This window comes from Corylus avellana, chromosome ca1 (assembly GCF_901000735.1).
Source record: "Corylus avellana chromosome ca1, CavTom2PMs-1.0".
NCBI classification, from domain to species: domain Eukaryota; kingdom Viridiplantae; phylum Streptophyta; class Magnoliopsida; order Fagales; family Betulaceae; genus Corylus; species Corylus avellana.
In genome coordinates, this window is record NC_081541.1 from 41,343,889 (window position 1) to 41,360,786 (window position 16,898).

At 39.6% G+C, this 16,898-nt stretch overlaps 2 protein-coding genes and 1 pseudogene across 2 annotated transcripts; 1 reads left to right on the forward strand and 2 right to left on the reverse strand.

Moving 5' to 3' along the window:
- The first annotated feature begins 935 nt into the window (after positions 1-935).
- LOC132165809 (UPF0481 protein At3g47200-like) lies at positions 936-3,025 on the forward strand (annotated as a pseudogene).
- Positions 3,026-9,972: 6,947 nt separating this feature from the next.
- LOC132172333 (uncharacterized) lies at positions 9,973-12,351 on the reverse strand. The gene has a single exon (XM_059583816.1). The coding sequence runs from the start codon at positions 12,349-12,351 to the stop codon at positions 9,973-9,975; it is 2,379 nt and encodes a 792-aa protein (XP_059439799.1).
- A 162-nt stretch (positions 12,352-12,513) lies between these two features.
- Positions 12,514-14,289, reverse strand: LOC132172342 (uncharacterized). The gene has a single exon (XM_059583829.1). It carries the CDS (start codon positions 14,287-14,289, stop codon positions 12,514-12,516), a length of 1,776 nt encoding a protein of 591 aa, XP_059439812.1.
- Positions 14,290-16,898: the final 2,609 nt, after the last annotated feature.

Sequence of the window (16,898 nt, forward strand, 5' to 3'; positions counted from 1 at the left end):
AGTAAGAAATCCTTACCGTCTATTTCACTTTATTATCTACTTTTTGATGGGATATATGTGTTAAAATTTACTTTAATGATCGATGTAGTTGATTTTATTCATACTCTGGATTTCCTAAAGGAAGGGCCTGCAATTGTATTTTATTGATACAATGGTATTCTAAACCTACAAATTTATGTTTTAGTTCAAAATCAGATGACTTTAAACAAGGGTCCAAATTAGATCTGCATACGTAAAAAAAAAAAAAAAAAATCCTGCCTCTTAAAATTACGTAAGATCTGCATACGTAACTCACACATGATGATTGAGAGAGATCAAGATATATACGTGATTCATATGATAATCTGGCCCTCTGTTGACCTTTAATGTGAACCAGGCACCCTTGATCATTTAATGTGAAAGATAGACTTACATCTACTTAGATTTGATTTGTTTTTCTTTTTCTGTTTTTTCCTAATTAGCAATGGAGCTTTCACAATTTAATCTCTTGATGGGAATTGATAGTTCTTCTTTTTACAAGATATAAAAATAGATCTAGTAATGCTATGCCTAGGACTTTTATTCTCCTAAAAGTGTATGGAAATTTATCTTAGGTCAAGGCTCCGTTCTATTGACTAAATCTCAGAAAAAATCTCATTTAAATCGTAGGACTTCTAACATTGAGCTGGGTCAGTCGGGTTCAAATCAAGTCAAATACAAAATTAGGCTCCACATAGCCTAACAAAAGCCCACGTCACCTTTAGAGAATAAAAGCAGATAAAAATCCTACTCAGAAATATCAGTAACCTAATTAATAAGTTCAAGGACTTTGAGCGTTATTAGTTGAGAAGGGATATTTTGAACCATTCATTTTGCGAAAGCATGATGTGCTTGATGTGAGATCCCACAGTGCCACCAGCTATATATATATATATATATATATATACATGGGTGCAAGAAGAAGAAATTAAGCAAGAGAAACCCTAAGTGTGGGAATTGAAGAGGAGGATTTCTGGAGCTCTCAAGCTATAAATATGGATTTCTCGCTAGCGAAATTAGCAGGTTCATTTCCGTCTATGTTCACTTCATTATCTACTTTTTGATAAGATGTGTTAAAACTTCCTTTAAATGAAGTAGTTGATTTTATTGATCATACAATGGATTTCCTAAAGCAAGGACCTGGATTAATTGTATTTTATTCATAAACTGGATTTCTAAATTTACAGATTTATGTTTAATTTAGTTCAAATTCAGATATCCCATTGATCACTTTAAACAAAAAATACCTTGGCATCTTGTGTTTGTGTGAAAACTTCTTATTCCTACTCTCATACTTTCAAGTGTATATTCTCGACGTAACACAAAAAAATTAAAATTGCTATTGGATCTAAAATTCGATAATATAAATTTATCTAAAATTTAATAGTGATTTTTAGTATCATATTAGACACTGCATACTTAGGTATGTGTGAGTGAGAGTGAGACTGTAGGTAAAATTTTTCTTGATAAAATTTCACTAGAGTTAAAAACAGTGATGTAAATAAAATGATCATTATAGGTATATGAGATTGAAATAAATAAGATTTGTAGGTGCACTGGGGTGTGAGGAGTCGATCATTAACATTCCACCGATCGAGGAATGGCCTGAGTGCTGTATTTACAGGGTTCCCAAGAAACTTCGTATGGTAAAGGAAGAAGCCTACACTCCAAAGTCAGTTTCAATCGGCCCATTTCATCACGACATTCAAGAATCGAGGGGCGTGAAAATGCAAAAACTGAAATATTTAAAGAAATTCTGTTTGCGGAGAGGGAAGAGCCAGAAGGATCTTGCAAGCATCATTGAGAAAAAAGAAGAAAAAATCCGCCATTACTATTCAGAGACCATTGAACTCAGCAACAAAGAGTTTGTCGAAATAATTCTATTGGATGGTATCTTTATTATTGAGCTATTGTGGAGGAATTTTAAACGCAAATATCGTGGAAAATATGTAAAGGATTATATATTAAGTAATCCATGGCTAGAATCACACATAAAGCAGGACTTGATATTACTAGAGAATCAGCTTCCGTTTAAGATCCTCCAAAAGTTATATGAGTTTGCCTTCAAATAGAGAAGAAGGTCCTCCCTTTCTTGAGCTTGCGTGTCAGTTCTTCTTCCCAGATAAGCAATACCAACCAATTGAGAAGGAAGTAAAGCATTTCACTGATTTGCACAGAATGTTTTTCTCTCCAAGGAACCCAAAACCTGATCCCGAACGTCCCGAACATCTCAAATATACCGTCACAAAGCTGTACGAGACAGGAGTGGAGTTCAAAGCATTAATAGAAGGGAAAGATTTAGGGGATAGATCTTTGCTTGACATAGAGTTTTCTAAGGAGAAGCGCTTGGAACGCCATCCATGCTTGAATCTCTCATGGCTCTTCTCTTGCTTACCATGCTTGAAACACATTCCATGCTCAAAGAGTGTGCGATTTATCTTGAAAGTCCCACAACTTAAGATAGAAAATGACACAGAAGCTCTTTTCCGAAACCTCATGGCTTTGGAGCAGTGTCATTATCCATCAAACACATACATCTGCAATTATGTTTTGTTATTGGATTATCTTATCACCACTAAAGATGATGTGCGTTTGCTCGTTGAAAAAAATGTGATTGTCAATAGGCGCGGTAGCAGCAAAGCAGTGACTACTCTGATCAACACACTTAGCCATGAGATTGTTGAACGTGAATCCTGTTACCACAAAATCTATCATCAGCTCAATGACCACTGTGATAACTCTTGGAACAGTCTCGTGGCATCCCTGACAAATGTGTATTTTAAAGATTTTTGGAGAGGCACTGCAACCATCGCTGGAATTTTTGTATTGGGTGTCACTTTTGTGAACTTCCTTAGGCCTTTTGTCATGAAGAATTGAAACACGTGTGAATTAGTGTTTGTTGGAATGATTTGCTGTTAGCTCTAATGGCTTTGTATCTTAACTTTGTAATCCTTTTTAACTTGTCTTACTAGGTTTTAGCAGGAATATTTTCATTTGAAAGTTTGTATCCATGGAGTCTGTATTTCAGCACTATCCTATGACATATCTTAATTTCATTCTTCTTGTGTTTCCTATTAAACTATTAATTAAATACTTAAAATTCATAGTTTTTATCAATTAATTTTTCTGAAATAAGTAATGATTTAACATATTATCAATCAAATCATTGGTCCTATTTATGAAAGAGCTCAAATTGAAATAGCTTTAAATTGGCCTGTTCCCTATTAATATATATTTCTTAACCCGAGGAAGTTAAAAATCATTGACACTTTTTTTCTTTTTTTCACACATAGGAGTGCTACTTTAATTCCTTTCCCATGTATACAAGGGAACATTATAAAATGTGTGCGGCTTCGCTCCAGTTAAAAACCCTCCAATTTCCTCCCCAGTCTAGATCTCAGGTGCATGGATGAAGATATGAGAGAAGGAAAGAAACGACGTTTCTAGAATAAAGAAAACAAATAAAAGAAAATATATTATTTTACTGATACATGGAAAGACTCAGGAAATCTATTGTGTACTTTGAATAGAGAAACAAAAAATAATTTAATTCTCTAAATTGAGAAAAAATTGTTAGTCGTGTACTGTGAGTGCTCTAAGCTTAGATATAGAGTCACATATATGTACAGAGATGGAACCAGTTCATGTTATTTCTTATGGATAAATGCATTTTTTATCGTAGTGAATAATTTGAAGCTTTGACAAATAACTCCTTGAATTTTAAAAAGTAATTAATCATATATGTAGGTTAAACAAAAAATAATAAATTAGTTTTTGCCTCTAGAAAAGTTTATAAAATTCATTAATATGATAAATGGAGGTGGCCAAACAATCCCATAACTTTGAGAGTAGTTTGATCATCCCTAAATGACAAATAAATAAATAAATTGAAAGGATGACTAAATCACCCCTATGGCCATGCGGTGGTAATTTGGTCACCCCTTTGACCACCTGATTGGTGTTGATAAAGCACATTAATAGATTTTGCCAATATTTTTAACAAAAAAAAATTACTAATTTTTTTTTTTTTTCTATCTTAAAATGCAATTAATTACTATTTGTCAGAACTTCAAATTACATGGAGCAAAAATACATTTTTTAATCTTGCGTTGAAATAACTCTCCATGAGTAAATATAAAGAGGCAGTATGATGTGCTGTTTAGTCTTAATTAATCTTATCTCTTTGGGAGATAGCCAAATGTGACACTCACACGATTTTGGAAGGTCTACAATTTTTAGTTCAGATTTTTTTGGGGAGTGAAAGTAAATGTAAAAGGTCTCTTGTCACGTGAAAAGATCAATCAAAAGGTCACATTCCTCTCATTTATGAGGTGCATGCAAACAAAACAAAGGTTGTTAGAAAACAATATTTAAATTCAAAATTTTTACTTTAATACAATGTTAAAATATATATATATATATATATATATATATATATAACCGTTTAAATAATAATATAATGAACAACACAATAAGAATGACATTTGGATATGTCATAGGATATAGTGCTGATGTACATATCATAAAATTCTAATTGCCGAAAGGAAAATACTACATTTATTAAAATTTCTTTTCAAAAATTGATTTTTTAGTGATCGATCACCATCTCAAGACCAGGCTCCATTAGAATATGCCATAGGATGCTAAAACAATGTCACAAACTTACAAATGAAAATATTTGGTACTAGATCATAAAGCAAGACTTGATATTACTTGAGAATCAACTTCTTTATAAGTTTCTCCAAAAGCTCTCTAAGTTTGCATTCAATGGAGAAGAAGTTACACTCTTTCTTGAGCTTGCATGTCAATTCTTCTTCTCCAACAAGAACCGAATATCCATGGAGAAGAAAGTAAACCATTTCACTGAATTGCAGAGGATATTGTTTTATTGTTCCACAGACCTAAAAAACCTAATCCAAAGCCTACCAAACAATATTTAAGGTATAAAGCAACACAGTTGTTTGAAGCAGAATTAGAATTTGAAGCAGATTTCTCAAAGACATCCTTACTTGACATAGAATTCTCTAAAGATAAGTGCTTGGAAAGCTACCCCATGCTTCAATCTCTCATGGCTTTTCTCTTGCTTACCATGCTTCAAATCCTTCCCTTGCTTGGAGAGAGTGCAGTCAATCTTCAAAGGTCCCGAAGTTGTATGCCTAAACAAAGGAAATGATTCTAGTATGCCTGCTGCTCAGTATTGAGTGTCCGGTCTCGGACGGAGGCTGGGCCTGCTCCGGCGATGGACCTTTTGTTGGGCCCACCAAATCTTGTTATATTTGAGATACTCCACTATTTTTTAGGGGAGAAAATGCGGGTGGTTTCTAACTGTTAATAGCGAACCACCATAACCTCTAACTGCTTTTGGAAGTGGTTAGTAATAATTGCTAACTGCCTAGTAATTAATGGTGTTTTCAAAATATATCGCTAATAGCTTGTTATATATATATATATAACAAGTGATAAGTGCCAAATATTGCATATTTGGACCCCTTTATTTACATTAGTTAATCCTTTAGTTGTGTCGTTATTTAATATTTTGAGTTAATTTTGTGTTTTTAGTGTTTTGTAGGTCATTGAAGAAAAACTGCAGCTTTAAAGGGAAAAATGTGAAGTTTGGAAGAAAGCATACTTTGAGAAGACCTAGATGATGTGGTTAAGTCTAACCAAATCCAAGAAAAGGTTAAATCAGATTAAAGTTCAGATTGGATAAGATTTCGGATCGGATTCAAATTCAGATTCTGCACATGTCTTAGTATTTTGACCATAACTCTCCGATCAAATATCGGATTGAAGTGATTCAAACGGTATTAGAAAGCTAGCTCAAATACTACAATTTGTTGTGAAATAGAATTTTCGTAATTCGGACGGTTTCTATGTCAAAATCGCCCCGCAATTAAGAGACACAAATTTGGACGAATCCTAGTCCGATTTCAGACTTCTATTTTGACTGGGAGACAGACTTCCGAATTATCTAGGTTTACTTGGGCTTCTAGGACTTCCCTAAGCCTATAAATAGACTTCTTTGCATTCAAGAAAAGATACACAATCCCAGAGAGCAAAATTCTTTTGTTTAGTTTTTCTTTAGGTTTAGGTTTAGGTTTAGGTTTAGATTTTATTTTTATGTGGAGCTAAATTCCCAACTAAGGTTGGGGATGAAGCCTCACCGATGAAGAACATCAATACTTTTATGTAAGTTTTTATTATTCTGATTTTATTGGGTTTTATATTTCAATTGTTTTACTTCTAATCAATTGTATGGAGTGATTCTTGGATATCTCTTGTGATTCAAAGATACATTTGATGATTTGAGATAATTTCATATGATTGATTGCTTGGCTTTTAACTCATAAAAATTGGATATCCCTTGTGATTTGTTCTACGGATACATTTGGTGTTTCAATTTAATTTGGATTCCTTTTGTGATTTGGTCAATGAATGGATACATGGGATGGTTTTGATTAATTCTTTGAAGTATAGTAAAACATATCTATGATTTAATTTGTGAGAACTTCGGATTAATATTGATGAACATAAAGTATGTTGTTATGATTTGGTGAGTGTGAATTCCCAAACCTTAGTACCTTTATCCTTAGATTTACTTATTTTATTTAGTTTATGTTTATCCTTTAATTTTCAAAACTCAAAAATCAAAACCCTTTTGGAACTAGATTAGGATTTAATTAGTTTAGATATAAATTGCTCTTTCAAAAATACAATTCTCTGTGGGATCGACCTCGCACTTGCAATCCATTAAACTACAATCGATTCGTGCACTTGCGAGTTAAATAAATTTGCACAACAAGTTTTTGGTATATATACACAATAAAAATATATTGTTTGTATGTTATATAATGTAATATTAAGTTAGGCATGAAGCCAAGAACACTAACGCATGTGGAGTGAGGTTTTCAATTTGCCTATTGGCCGTGTCTCAGACTCCCACACAAACAACTACAAGTGTTTTCAATTGCCTTTTATTTGTCCCACATAGAAAAAAAACCTACCACTTCGATCTTCACTCATCTGTATAAAGCACATATCCTTCCCTAATCATTTAAATATTGCCTTATTCAAGCACCTAAGTTGGGTTAGCCAATAGCCAAGCTTCGAGTACTTGGCTTGCCTGGCTGGCAAGTGAGCTCGGCTAGCTAGCTAGGGAGAACTGTGAGCTGAGCCAAACGCAAATTTTTTATTTTATTCTTCCTTCAAAAAACTGTTAACCTCCAACCGTTTAAATAACGGCTGCTAACCGCCAGTTAACCGTATAGGCACTGCCTTTCCATCCCTAATTTCATCACTTAAATCATGATATCCTTACATTTTTATTTCAATTAACCAATTTATTCTCCTAATTAACAACCCCATTTAATAATATATATATATATATATATATATTGTTAGAACAGTTTTCTTCACGATGAATGTGCGTTCTTTGAGATCTGCAATTCGACAATGTGTGCTCTTCAAATTGCTACAAAAGAGTGAAAAAGCGTCAAAGAGTCCGACGGCGTAGATGCCGTGGACACTCCGATGCCAAAATTAGAACTCAGAAAAATACTATGCTTCGATGCACAATAATTTAATACGCCTAATAATTTCTGATCTGAAAGAGAACGTATCTTGTACCTTGTGTAGGGGCCCATTTATAGGCTTGAAGGTTGAAGTTGATTTGAACTGGCTTTCTTTGTTTCGAATTGGTTTAAGAGTTCGAAGTTGAGATAATCCCAAACGATTATCTTGTAAAGATAATCTTTTACGTAGAGATAATTTTGAGCTTTATCTTGGAATGATAATCATAAATAACAATCTTGTAGAGATAAATAAGATTTCTTTATGATAATATAATCCTAATTGGAAAATATTATATAGTGATTAATTAAATAGCCCTTGCTATTTAATTAATATTTTATGGGCCTATTCTTGGCTGTTGGGCCCAAAATTTGATGGGCTTGTAGTGTGAATTTATTCTTAACAGTTACCCCCCAATTCCCTCAACCAAAGTACTTGGATGACGGGAATTTAGCCAAAGCCTTCTGGTGGCTTGTTGTTTGACCTTGTCCAAGACTCATGTCTCCTTAATGAATATGTTTTGAGCTTGTTAGTTGGAGCTTTTCAGCTCTGTTTTTGGCATCGTTTGAGTTTCCGGAAATACCCCCCAGTTCTATCCCTTGCTGGGGGTTACGCCCGTCATAGTTTCGAGACACCTGGGGATCATATCTGGGTCCCTCTCCGAGTCATCGAGATAATCCAAACCTGCATATAATTTGTAAATCTTTCAACTAACTTTGTTCCCCGTTCGTCTTGGGTGATTCCTTGTTTTTGCTCAAGGTTTCTCCTTATCCTTATTTTAGAGGGTTGTCTCCCTATTCATTGTTTTTGCCAAAGGTTTTCTCCTTATCCTTGTTTTAAAGGATTGTCTCCCTATTCATTGTTTTTGCCAAAGGTTTTCTCTTTATCCTTGTTTTAGAGGGTTGTCTCCCTATTCATTGTTTTTTACCCAAGGTTTTCTCCTTGCCTTCAGGTATGAATCTCCTTGTTTTTGCCCAGGGTTTCCTCCCTATCCTGTCTACCAAAAAGTAATTGTCAAAGGGTGGTCCTCGGTCCGATGCTTAAGTCAGTATTGATCTTAAATCAAATAATAATAAAAGCATAAACAAACCAAACCATGGGCATACTACTGGCAATACTTCTTCAAGTGCTCTGAGTCTTTCTATTTTTGTCCCAGGTTTCCTTGCCTTCAGATATGAATCTCTTTGTTTTTACCCAGGGTTTTCTTCCTGTCTTGTCTACCAAAAAGTAATTGTCAAAGGGTGGTCCTCAGGAGACCGAGGACCCTCCGATGCTTAAGTTAGTATTGATCTTAAATCAAATAATAATAAAAGCATAAACAAACCAAACCATGGGCATACTACTGGCAATACTTCTTCAAGTGCTCTGAGTCTTTCTATTTTTGTCCCAGGTTTCCTTGCCTTCAGATATGAATCTCTTTGTTTTTACCCAGGGTTTTCTCCCTGTCCTGTCTACCAAAAAGTAATTGTCAAAGGGTGGTCCTCGGGAGACCGAGGACCCTCCGATGCTTAAGTCAGCATCACTCTTTATTCAAATAAAATTCGATAGTGAAAGACAATCAAATGATAAAAGTATAAATAAATTAAACCCTGGGAGTACTACTGATAGTACTCCCTCAAATGTTCTGTGTTCCATTGCAGTATTAAAAGACAATCAAATAATAAGAGCATAAATAAATCGAACCCTGGGTGTACTACTGATAGTACTTTTTCAAATGTTCCGCGTTCCACGGCCTTGGTAGTGGCTTTCCATCTGTCCTCTGGAGGTGGTATGCTCCTTGTCGATGACACTTGACAACCTGGTAAGGCCCTTCCCATGTTGGACCCAGCTTCCCTTCAGTGGGATCTCGTGTGGCGATGGTTACCTTTCGAAGAACCCAATCTCCGACTTTGAAGTCCCGATGCTTAACCCGTTTGTTGAAGTACTTAGCTGCTTTCTGCTGATATGCAGCCATGGTGATCTGAGCTCTGTCCCGCTTTTCTTGTAACAAGTCCAGGTGCAGCTTCATTCCTTCTTCATTCAGCCCCGGGTTGTAATGCTCCACTCGGTAGCTAAGAGACCCTACCTCCACGGGAATCACAGCTTCAGTTCCGTATGTCAGGGCAAAGGGTGTTTCCCCTGTAGGAGTTCGGGTGGTGGTTCTGTAAGACCACAATACCTCCGGAAGAAATTCTACCCAAGCTCCCTTACTATCTTTGAGCTTCTTCTTTAGAGTTTTCATCAAGGTCTTGTTGGTTGCTTCTACCAATCCATTTGCCTGGGGATGTCCCGGTGAAGAGTAGTAATTCTTTATATGGAGTTTTTCACACCACTTTCGGAATGGTTCACAGTCGAATTGCTTACCGTTGTCTGTTACAAAGGCGTGAGGAATTCCGTACCTACACACTACTGATCTCCACAGAAAATTCTGGATGTTTCCGGTTGTGATGGCTGCCAGTGCTTCCACTTCTGCCCATTTGTGAAGTAATCTACTGCGACTACTATGAACTTGCATCCTCCTTTTCCCGTGGGTAATGGACCTACCAAGTCGACTCCCCATTGTGCAAAAGGCCATGGTGACGAGATTGGACTTAGCTCTTCAGGGGGATTCTTCATGATTTTAGCAAATCTCTGACACTTGTCGCAATGTTTCACGATGTCACTAGAATCCTTGTTCATTCCGGGCCAATAGTATCCGGCTCTAATAGCTTTGTGAGCCAGCATTCGGCTTCCTCCGTGGCTGCCACATACCCCTTCGTGAATCTCCCGCATCACATAATCTGCCTCTGCCTTAGTAATACACTTTAAGAGAGGCAATGTGTACCCCCGCCTATAGAGAGTCCCATCAATCCAGGTGTATCGAGCAGACCTCATCCGGATCTGTCGTGCCTTTTGTCTGTCATCTGGGAGCCCTCCATCTCTCAAGTATCGGATAATATCAATAGCCCATTCCGGGGCTTCGTCTCCTTGTTCAGCTTGCAGGATCTTCGCAATTGGTAATATGGAAGGTTCGGTTAGGACTTGTACTTTTTGCTTCGAGACTTTTGCTTCTTCGTCTGTTGCGGACCCGAGTCTTGCTAAGAAATCGGCCCGACTGTTGTCTTCTCGAGGGATCCTAGTCAACACTACCAAATCAAATAAGACTTGTAGTTCTTGCACCTTAGCGAGATACTTCTTCATTTTTACCCCCCGAGCCTCGTATTCTCCTTGAATATGCCCGATTATCACTTGGGAGTCACTCTTTACCTCCAGACTCTTGGCCCCCATGTCCTGGGCTAAGCTCATTTCGGCTATGACTGCTTCGTACTCTGCTTCGTTGTTGGTCGTAATGAAGTCCAACCGGATTGAGAACTCTAGGGCTTCTCCTCCTGGGTCTATCAGCACGATCCAGGCTCCGCCTCTCTTTTGGGTGGAAGACCCGTCTACATATGCTATCCATGTTTCTCCCTTGGGTAGCTGGTCTAGTTCTGGAAAATTACAAAATTTCACGAGAAAGTCGGCTAGTGCCAGCCCTTTGATTGCTGTCCTTGGATGAAACTCTACATCAAACTCTCCCAATTCTATGGCCCAATTCACCAATCTTCCTGAAACGTCTGGTTTCTGCATCACCTTCTTTAATGGGTACTCTGTCAAGACTCTGACGGTATGAGCTTGGAAGTACGGCCTTAGTCTCTGGGCTGACGTTATTAACGCGAATGCCAGTTTTTCTATCCTGGGATATCTTTCTTCTGCTCCGTGTAAGGCTCGGCTAGTGAAATACACTGGCTTCTGGGTGCCCTGGTCTTCCCGGACCAAAGCTGAACTCACAGCAGTGGGCGATACTACCAAGTAGAGGTAGAGTACCTCTCCTTCACTGGCTCGGCTGAGTAAGGGAGGATTCCCTAAATATTGCTTTAGCTGATTGAAGGCTTCTTCACATTCTTCATCCCATACAAACGCTTTCCGGAGAACCTTGAAGAAGGGCAAGCATTTGTCTGTTGACCGGGAAATAAATCGATTTAAGGCGGCAACCCTACCAGTGAGCTGCTGTAATTGCTTTGTGCTCCGTGGTGCTTGCATATCTAGCACTGCCTTTATCTTTTCCGGGTTGGCTTCAATTCCACGCCTCGATACTACAAACCCTAAGAACTTACCCGAGGACACTCCAAAAGCACATTTAGCAGGGTTTAGCTTCATACCGTAGAGCCTTAGAGCCTGGAATGCCTCGGCTAGGTCTTGGATGTGGTTTGTGGCTAGGGTGCTCTTCACTAGCATGTCGTCTACGTAGACTTTCATATTCCGCCCAATCTGACCTTGAAACATCCAGTTGACCAACCTCTGATAGGTTGCCCCTGCGTTTTTTAATCCAAATGGCATCACCTCGTAGCAATAGGTTCCCCGGTCTGTCACAAAGGATGTTTTTTCTTGGTCCGGTTCATACATGCATATCTGATTATACCCGGAAAAAGCATCCATGAAGCTAAGTAATTCATGCCCTGATGTCGAATCAATCAACAAATCAATCCGTGGTAAAGGAAAGCTGTCTTTTGGATAAGCTTTGTTGAGATCTGAGAAGTCCACACACATCCTCCATTTACCGTTAGACTTTTTCACTAGCACTACGTTGGATAGCCACTTTGGGTATTGCACAGTTCTGATGAATCCTGCCCGAATTAACTTCTCCACCTCTTCTGCTGCAGCCTTACTTCTTTCGGGTGCACAACCCCTTCTTTTCTGAATCACCGGCGTGTGATTTGGGCTCACATTCAACTGGTGAACTATTACTGCAGGGTCTATTCCGGGCATATCTTCGTGGCTCCAGGCGAATACGTCTTCATTCTTTCGGAGGAAGGTCACCAATTCTTCTTTCAGCTCCTGGGTCAACTGCGACCCGACCCTGACACTCCTCTCGGAGTTACCGATCGAATGTTCCTCCAAATCTTCGACCGGTTCCCCGCCCTGTAACTGCTATTTCTCACCACTGCTACACCCGGTTCCGAGAGTAGCCTTCCCGGGGACGTCTTTCATAGTCACGTTATAACACTGGCGGGCTGCTCGCTGGTCTCCTTTGACTTCTCCGACCCCGTGATCAGTAGGAAATTTCATCTTTAAATGAGGGGTTGATGTTATTGCCTTGAGCTCATTGAGTGCTGCTCTGCCGATGATGGCGTTGTATGCCGAAGGCCGGTCAATCAATAAGAATCTTACTATTATCGTAGCCTGATTAGCGACAGTGCCGGCTGTCACTGGAAGATCAATCGTACCAGCTGGTTGGACCTGCTCGCCCGCAAATCCCATTAGTGAGAATTTCGCTGTTCCGACCTTTTCTTGGCCTATGTTGAGCTGTTTGAAAGCTGGCAAGTACAGAATGTCAGCTGAACTTCTGTTATTTACCAAAATTCTGTGCATATTATGGTTGGCCACAGCTAAAGTAACTACCAGAGCATCCGTATGAGGGAAAGATATCCCTTCATAGTCCTCGTCTGAGAATCCGATCATTAAAGACTCTTTTTTCTGAACTTTCATTGGCCTTTCGACTGCCCATACCTCTTGACTTCCTGCTTGTCGCGCATAAGCCTTCCTTGCACGATTAGATTCTCCTCCCCCGGAAAATCCTCCAGCGATTGTTCGGATCTCTCCTATTATGATCTGGTTTCCCGACTCTCTAGGTTGTCGGCTACGACTCCTCTCTCTTTGATTACGCTCTCGTGGGCTGTCCCCCCGTGGGTGATTCTCCCTGCCTCTCTCAGCTTGGCGCGGTCGGCCTCGAGGATGGTGTTCCCGGTCACGATTGTTGTAAGGCCGGTTGTCCCGGTTATTCCTTGGTTGATCCCTGTGATCCCCTAGGAATCGAACCAGCTTACCGTTTTTGATGAGCTTCTCAATCAATAGCCTCAGCGCTATGCATCCTTCGGTGTAGTGACCTCTAGCTTCATGAAAATCGCAGTATCGATCTTTGTTCTTCTCGGGAGGACTACCCAGTATCTTTGGTGGCCGTACAAACTCCGGATCCTTCTTGACCTCCATTAATACTTCTGAAATTCCCGCATTGAGAGGTGTGAAACCATAGTCTCGGAATTTCTTTTTTGGGAGCTTAAGTTCTTCTACTGTCTTTCGGGTTTCTTTCTTCCTTTCTTCTCTCCTCTTTCCTTCAATTCTCTGTTCCGGGTTCCTTGTGCTATCTATTGCTTCTAGGACATCAGCTTCATTGATGAACTCTTCTACCTTGCTCATTAGTTCTTGGAGATCACCCGGCGGTCTTCGCGCCATCTTCTTCATTACCGGTTCTTTAGTTAAGAGCCCGTGATAGATTGCCGAATATACGAGGTCATCTGAGGGTTCTTCAATTTCTGTCTTCTCCAGGTTGAACCGCGTTATGAACTGCTTCAAGGTTTCATCATTGCGCTGTTTCAGAGTCAGTAGATAGGACGGGGGTTTCTTCCGGGTCCATGAAGTCATAAACTGAGTTAAAAATACCCGGCCTAGGTCTTCAAACTTGTCAATTGAGCCCGGGGATAGCTTCCTGAACCAGTTTCGAGCACTTCCTGACAAAGTGAGGGGAAAGGCCCGACAAGCCACTTCATCTGGGATGCCAAGGAGGCGCACATGTGATCGAAAATCTTCTAAGTGTTCGACCGGGTCTCCGACACCCTTATAACTCATCATAGGAGGGGCCTTGAATTTTTCAGGCAACCGGTATCCTTCCACACGTGGAGAAAAAGGGGAACCAGTTCCTTGCAACATTTTCTCCACAAAGATGTCCTTCCCTTTATTTTTTTCGTTCCATCTCCAAGTTGGCGAATTTTTTGTCAAACTCTGCCATCCTTCGGCTGAGTTCGTCATCTCTATCCTGGGTGCTACCGATTTTACTATCATCCATTCGGTTTTTCTCATTCCCGTTCGCATACTGTTCAAAATTGTCTTCTTGGTGTCCTCCTCCGGGCTGGTTATGAGTGTTAACCTGACTGTTGTGCTCTTCTTCATCTCGCCTACCACGGGTTTCCTCGCGACGAGATTGCTCGGACATCCGTGAGAGGAGTTCTGCGTTCAGCCGAGTTAGGGCTTCGATTTGTGCTGCCATCGCCGCAAAACGTTCAAGATCTCCCATTTTCGGTTGACGGGGAGGTATGTTGTGTTGAGCCAGTCCCTAATGAACCATGGGATCAACAGGGTTGACATGGTTAACCGGTCCCTGATGACCTACGGGATCAACAGGGTTGACGTGGTTAACCGGCCCCTGATGAACTATGGGATCAACAGGGTTGACGTGGTTAACCGGCTTCGGATTCGGTTGTACCGAGGAACCAACTTGATTGGTTAATCCCGCTTGTGACTTTCTCTGCCGGATTGCCATACTTCCAGATCGTGTTACAGCCACCATGACGAAAACTTTTATCTAGAATAGGATATCCCCAAAATGCAATAATTGGAAATAAGAATTATCCTATTCTCATAATCAATTAAAGCCAAAAAGTCTATTCCTAAACCAAAATAATCTATCCTTGAACTGGAATAAGAGTATAAACTTAAAACAAAATAAGAATGCAAACTTAAGCTAGAATATCCTATTCTTGAATTAGAATAAGAATATAAACTTAAACTAGAATATTCTATCCCTGAATTAGAATAAAAATATAAACTTAAACCAGAATAAGAATATAAACTTAAACTAGCATATTCTATTCCTGAATTAGAATAAGGATATAAACTTAAATCAGAATAAGAATATAAACTTATAAGAAAAACCTGTTGCCAAACGCCCTTTTCTCCTTCTTCAAATGATTCCTCAACTTACTGCAAGTTCCGGGAACAATTTCTGCAAGAAGGGTTCGGCCAGCAGGTGGCGGTGCCTCCAAGTTGCGGACGTGGGTGTTGGGTTTACTCCGGTAGTGCAGAGAGCAACGAATGGCAGTGGGCGTCCGGCGATCTGCAGGTCGGATCTTCAATATCCGTGGGTTTGGAGCTTCGGCGGTCCGTGCATTGAGTTTCTAGCAGACACGGGTTTGAACGGCAGCAACAGCAATGTCTTGTGCCGCGGGTTTTCGGTAACCTCCAGGTATGCGGATCCGGCGAAGAGCGGTGGTGCAGGTTTCTGGCAGCAGTGAGTGTCCGGTGATCTGCGGGTCAGAGCTTCGGGATCCTCGCTTTGGGTCTCCGGCAACGCCCAGGTTGCGGGTCCGGCAATCTGTAGGTGTGGAGCTTCGGTGATCCGTGCGTGGGGTCTCCGATGACGTCCAGGTGCGCGGGTCCGACGAGATGCAGCGTTGCGGGCCTGGGGTTTGGATTTCCGGCAGTTGCAGGTCAGCAACACTGCAGGCGTGGAAATCGGTGATGCTTGCAGTTCTCCGGCAATGTGGGTCGTGCCGGCGTTGGGTCTCCGGCTGTCTGGTTGACTATCACTGGAATGCGTGCTCACCGTGAAAATTTTTTTTTATGAGAAACGAAATAGTCGTTCCCACAGACGGCGCCAAACTGTTAGAACAGTTTTCTTCACGATGAATGTGCGTTCTTTGAGATCTGCAATTCGACAATGTGCGCTCTTCAAATTGCTACAAAAGAGTGAAAAAGCGTCAAAGAGTCCGACGGTGTAGATGCCGTGGACACTCCGATGCCAAAATTAGAACTCAGAAAAATACTATGCTTCGATGCACAATAATTTAATACGCCTAATAATTTCTGATCTGAGAGAGAATGTATCTTGTACCTTGTGTAGGGGCCCATTTATAGGCTTGAAGGTTGAAGTTGATTTGAACTGGCTTTCTTTGTTTCGAATTGGTTTAAGAGTTCGAAGTTGAGATAATCCTAAACGATTATCTTGTAAAGATAATCTTTTACGTAGAGATAATGTTGAGCTTTATCTTGCAATGATAATCGTGAATAACAATCTTGTAGAGATAAATAAGATTTCTTTATGATAATATAATCCTAATTGGAAAATATTATATAGTGATTAATTAAATAGCCCTTGCTATTTAATTAATATTTTATAAGCCTATTCTTGGCCGTTGGGCCCAAAATTTGATGGGCTTGTAGTGTGAATTTATTCTTAACATATATATATATATATATATATATATATTTCTTCTAATATTAAAATGAACCAAAAAAACTAATCAAAACGATGGATATGAAAATGGGTGGAGGAGATCGATCGAGATTGATTTTGAGGGTAGGCTCTTGGGGATTGAGGTCCCCTTCGACGCTCGTGTCATACTCACCCAATTGGCTGGATTGAGGTCCCCACGTGTGACACGAGCCAGCAAAGGCGGATAATGAATTTTCTTTTTTTCTTTTTCTTTTTTAATTGTTTTTTATGGATAAGGCTGTGATTAATTCGTTTGGTTTTTGAATTT

What these genes read in the sequence shown, in the direction of transcription:
- LOC132172342 (XM_059583829.1), bottom strand. Translation starts at nt 14,289, where the DNA reads ATGTTGCAAGGAACTGGTTCCCCTTTTTCTCCACGTGTGGAAGGATAC.
- LOC132172333 (XM_059583816.1), bottom strand. Translation starts at nt 12,351, where the DNA reads ATGCCCGGAATAGACCCTGCAGTAATAGTTCACCAGTTGAATGTGAGC.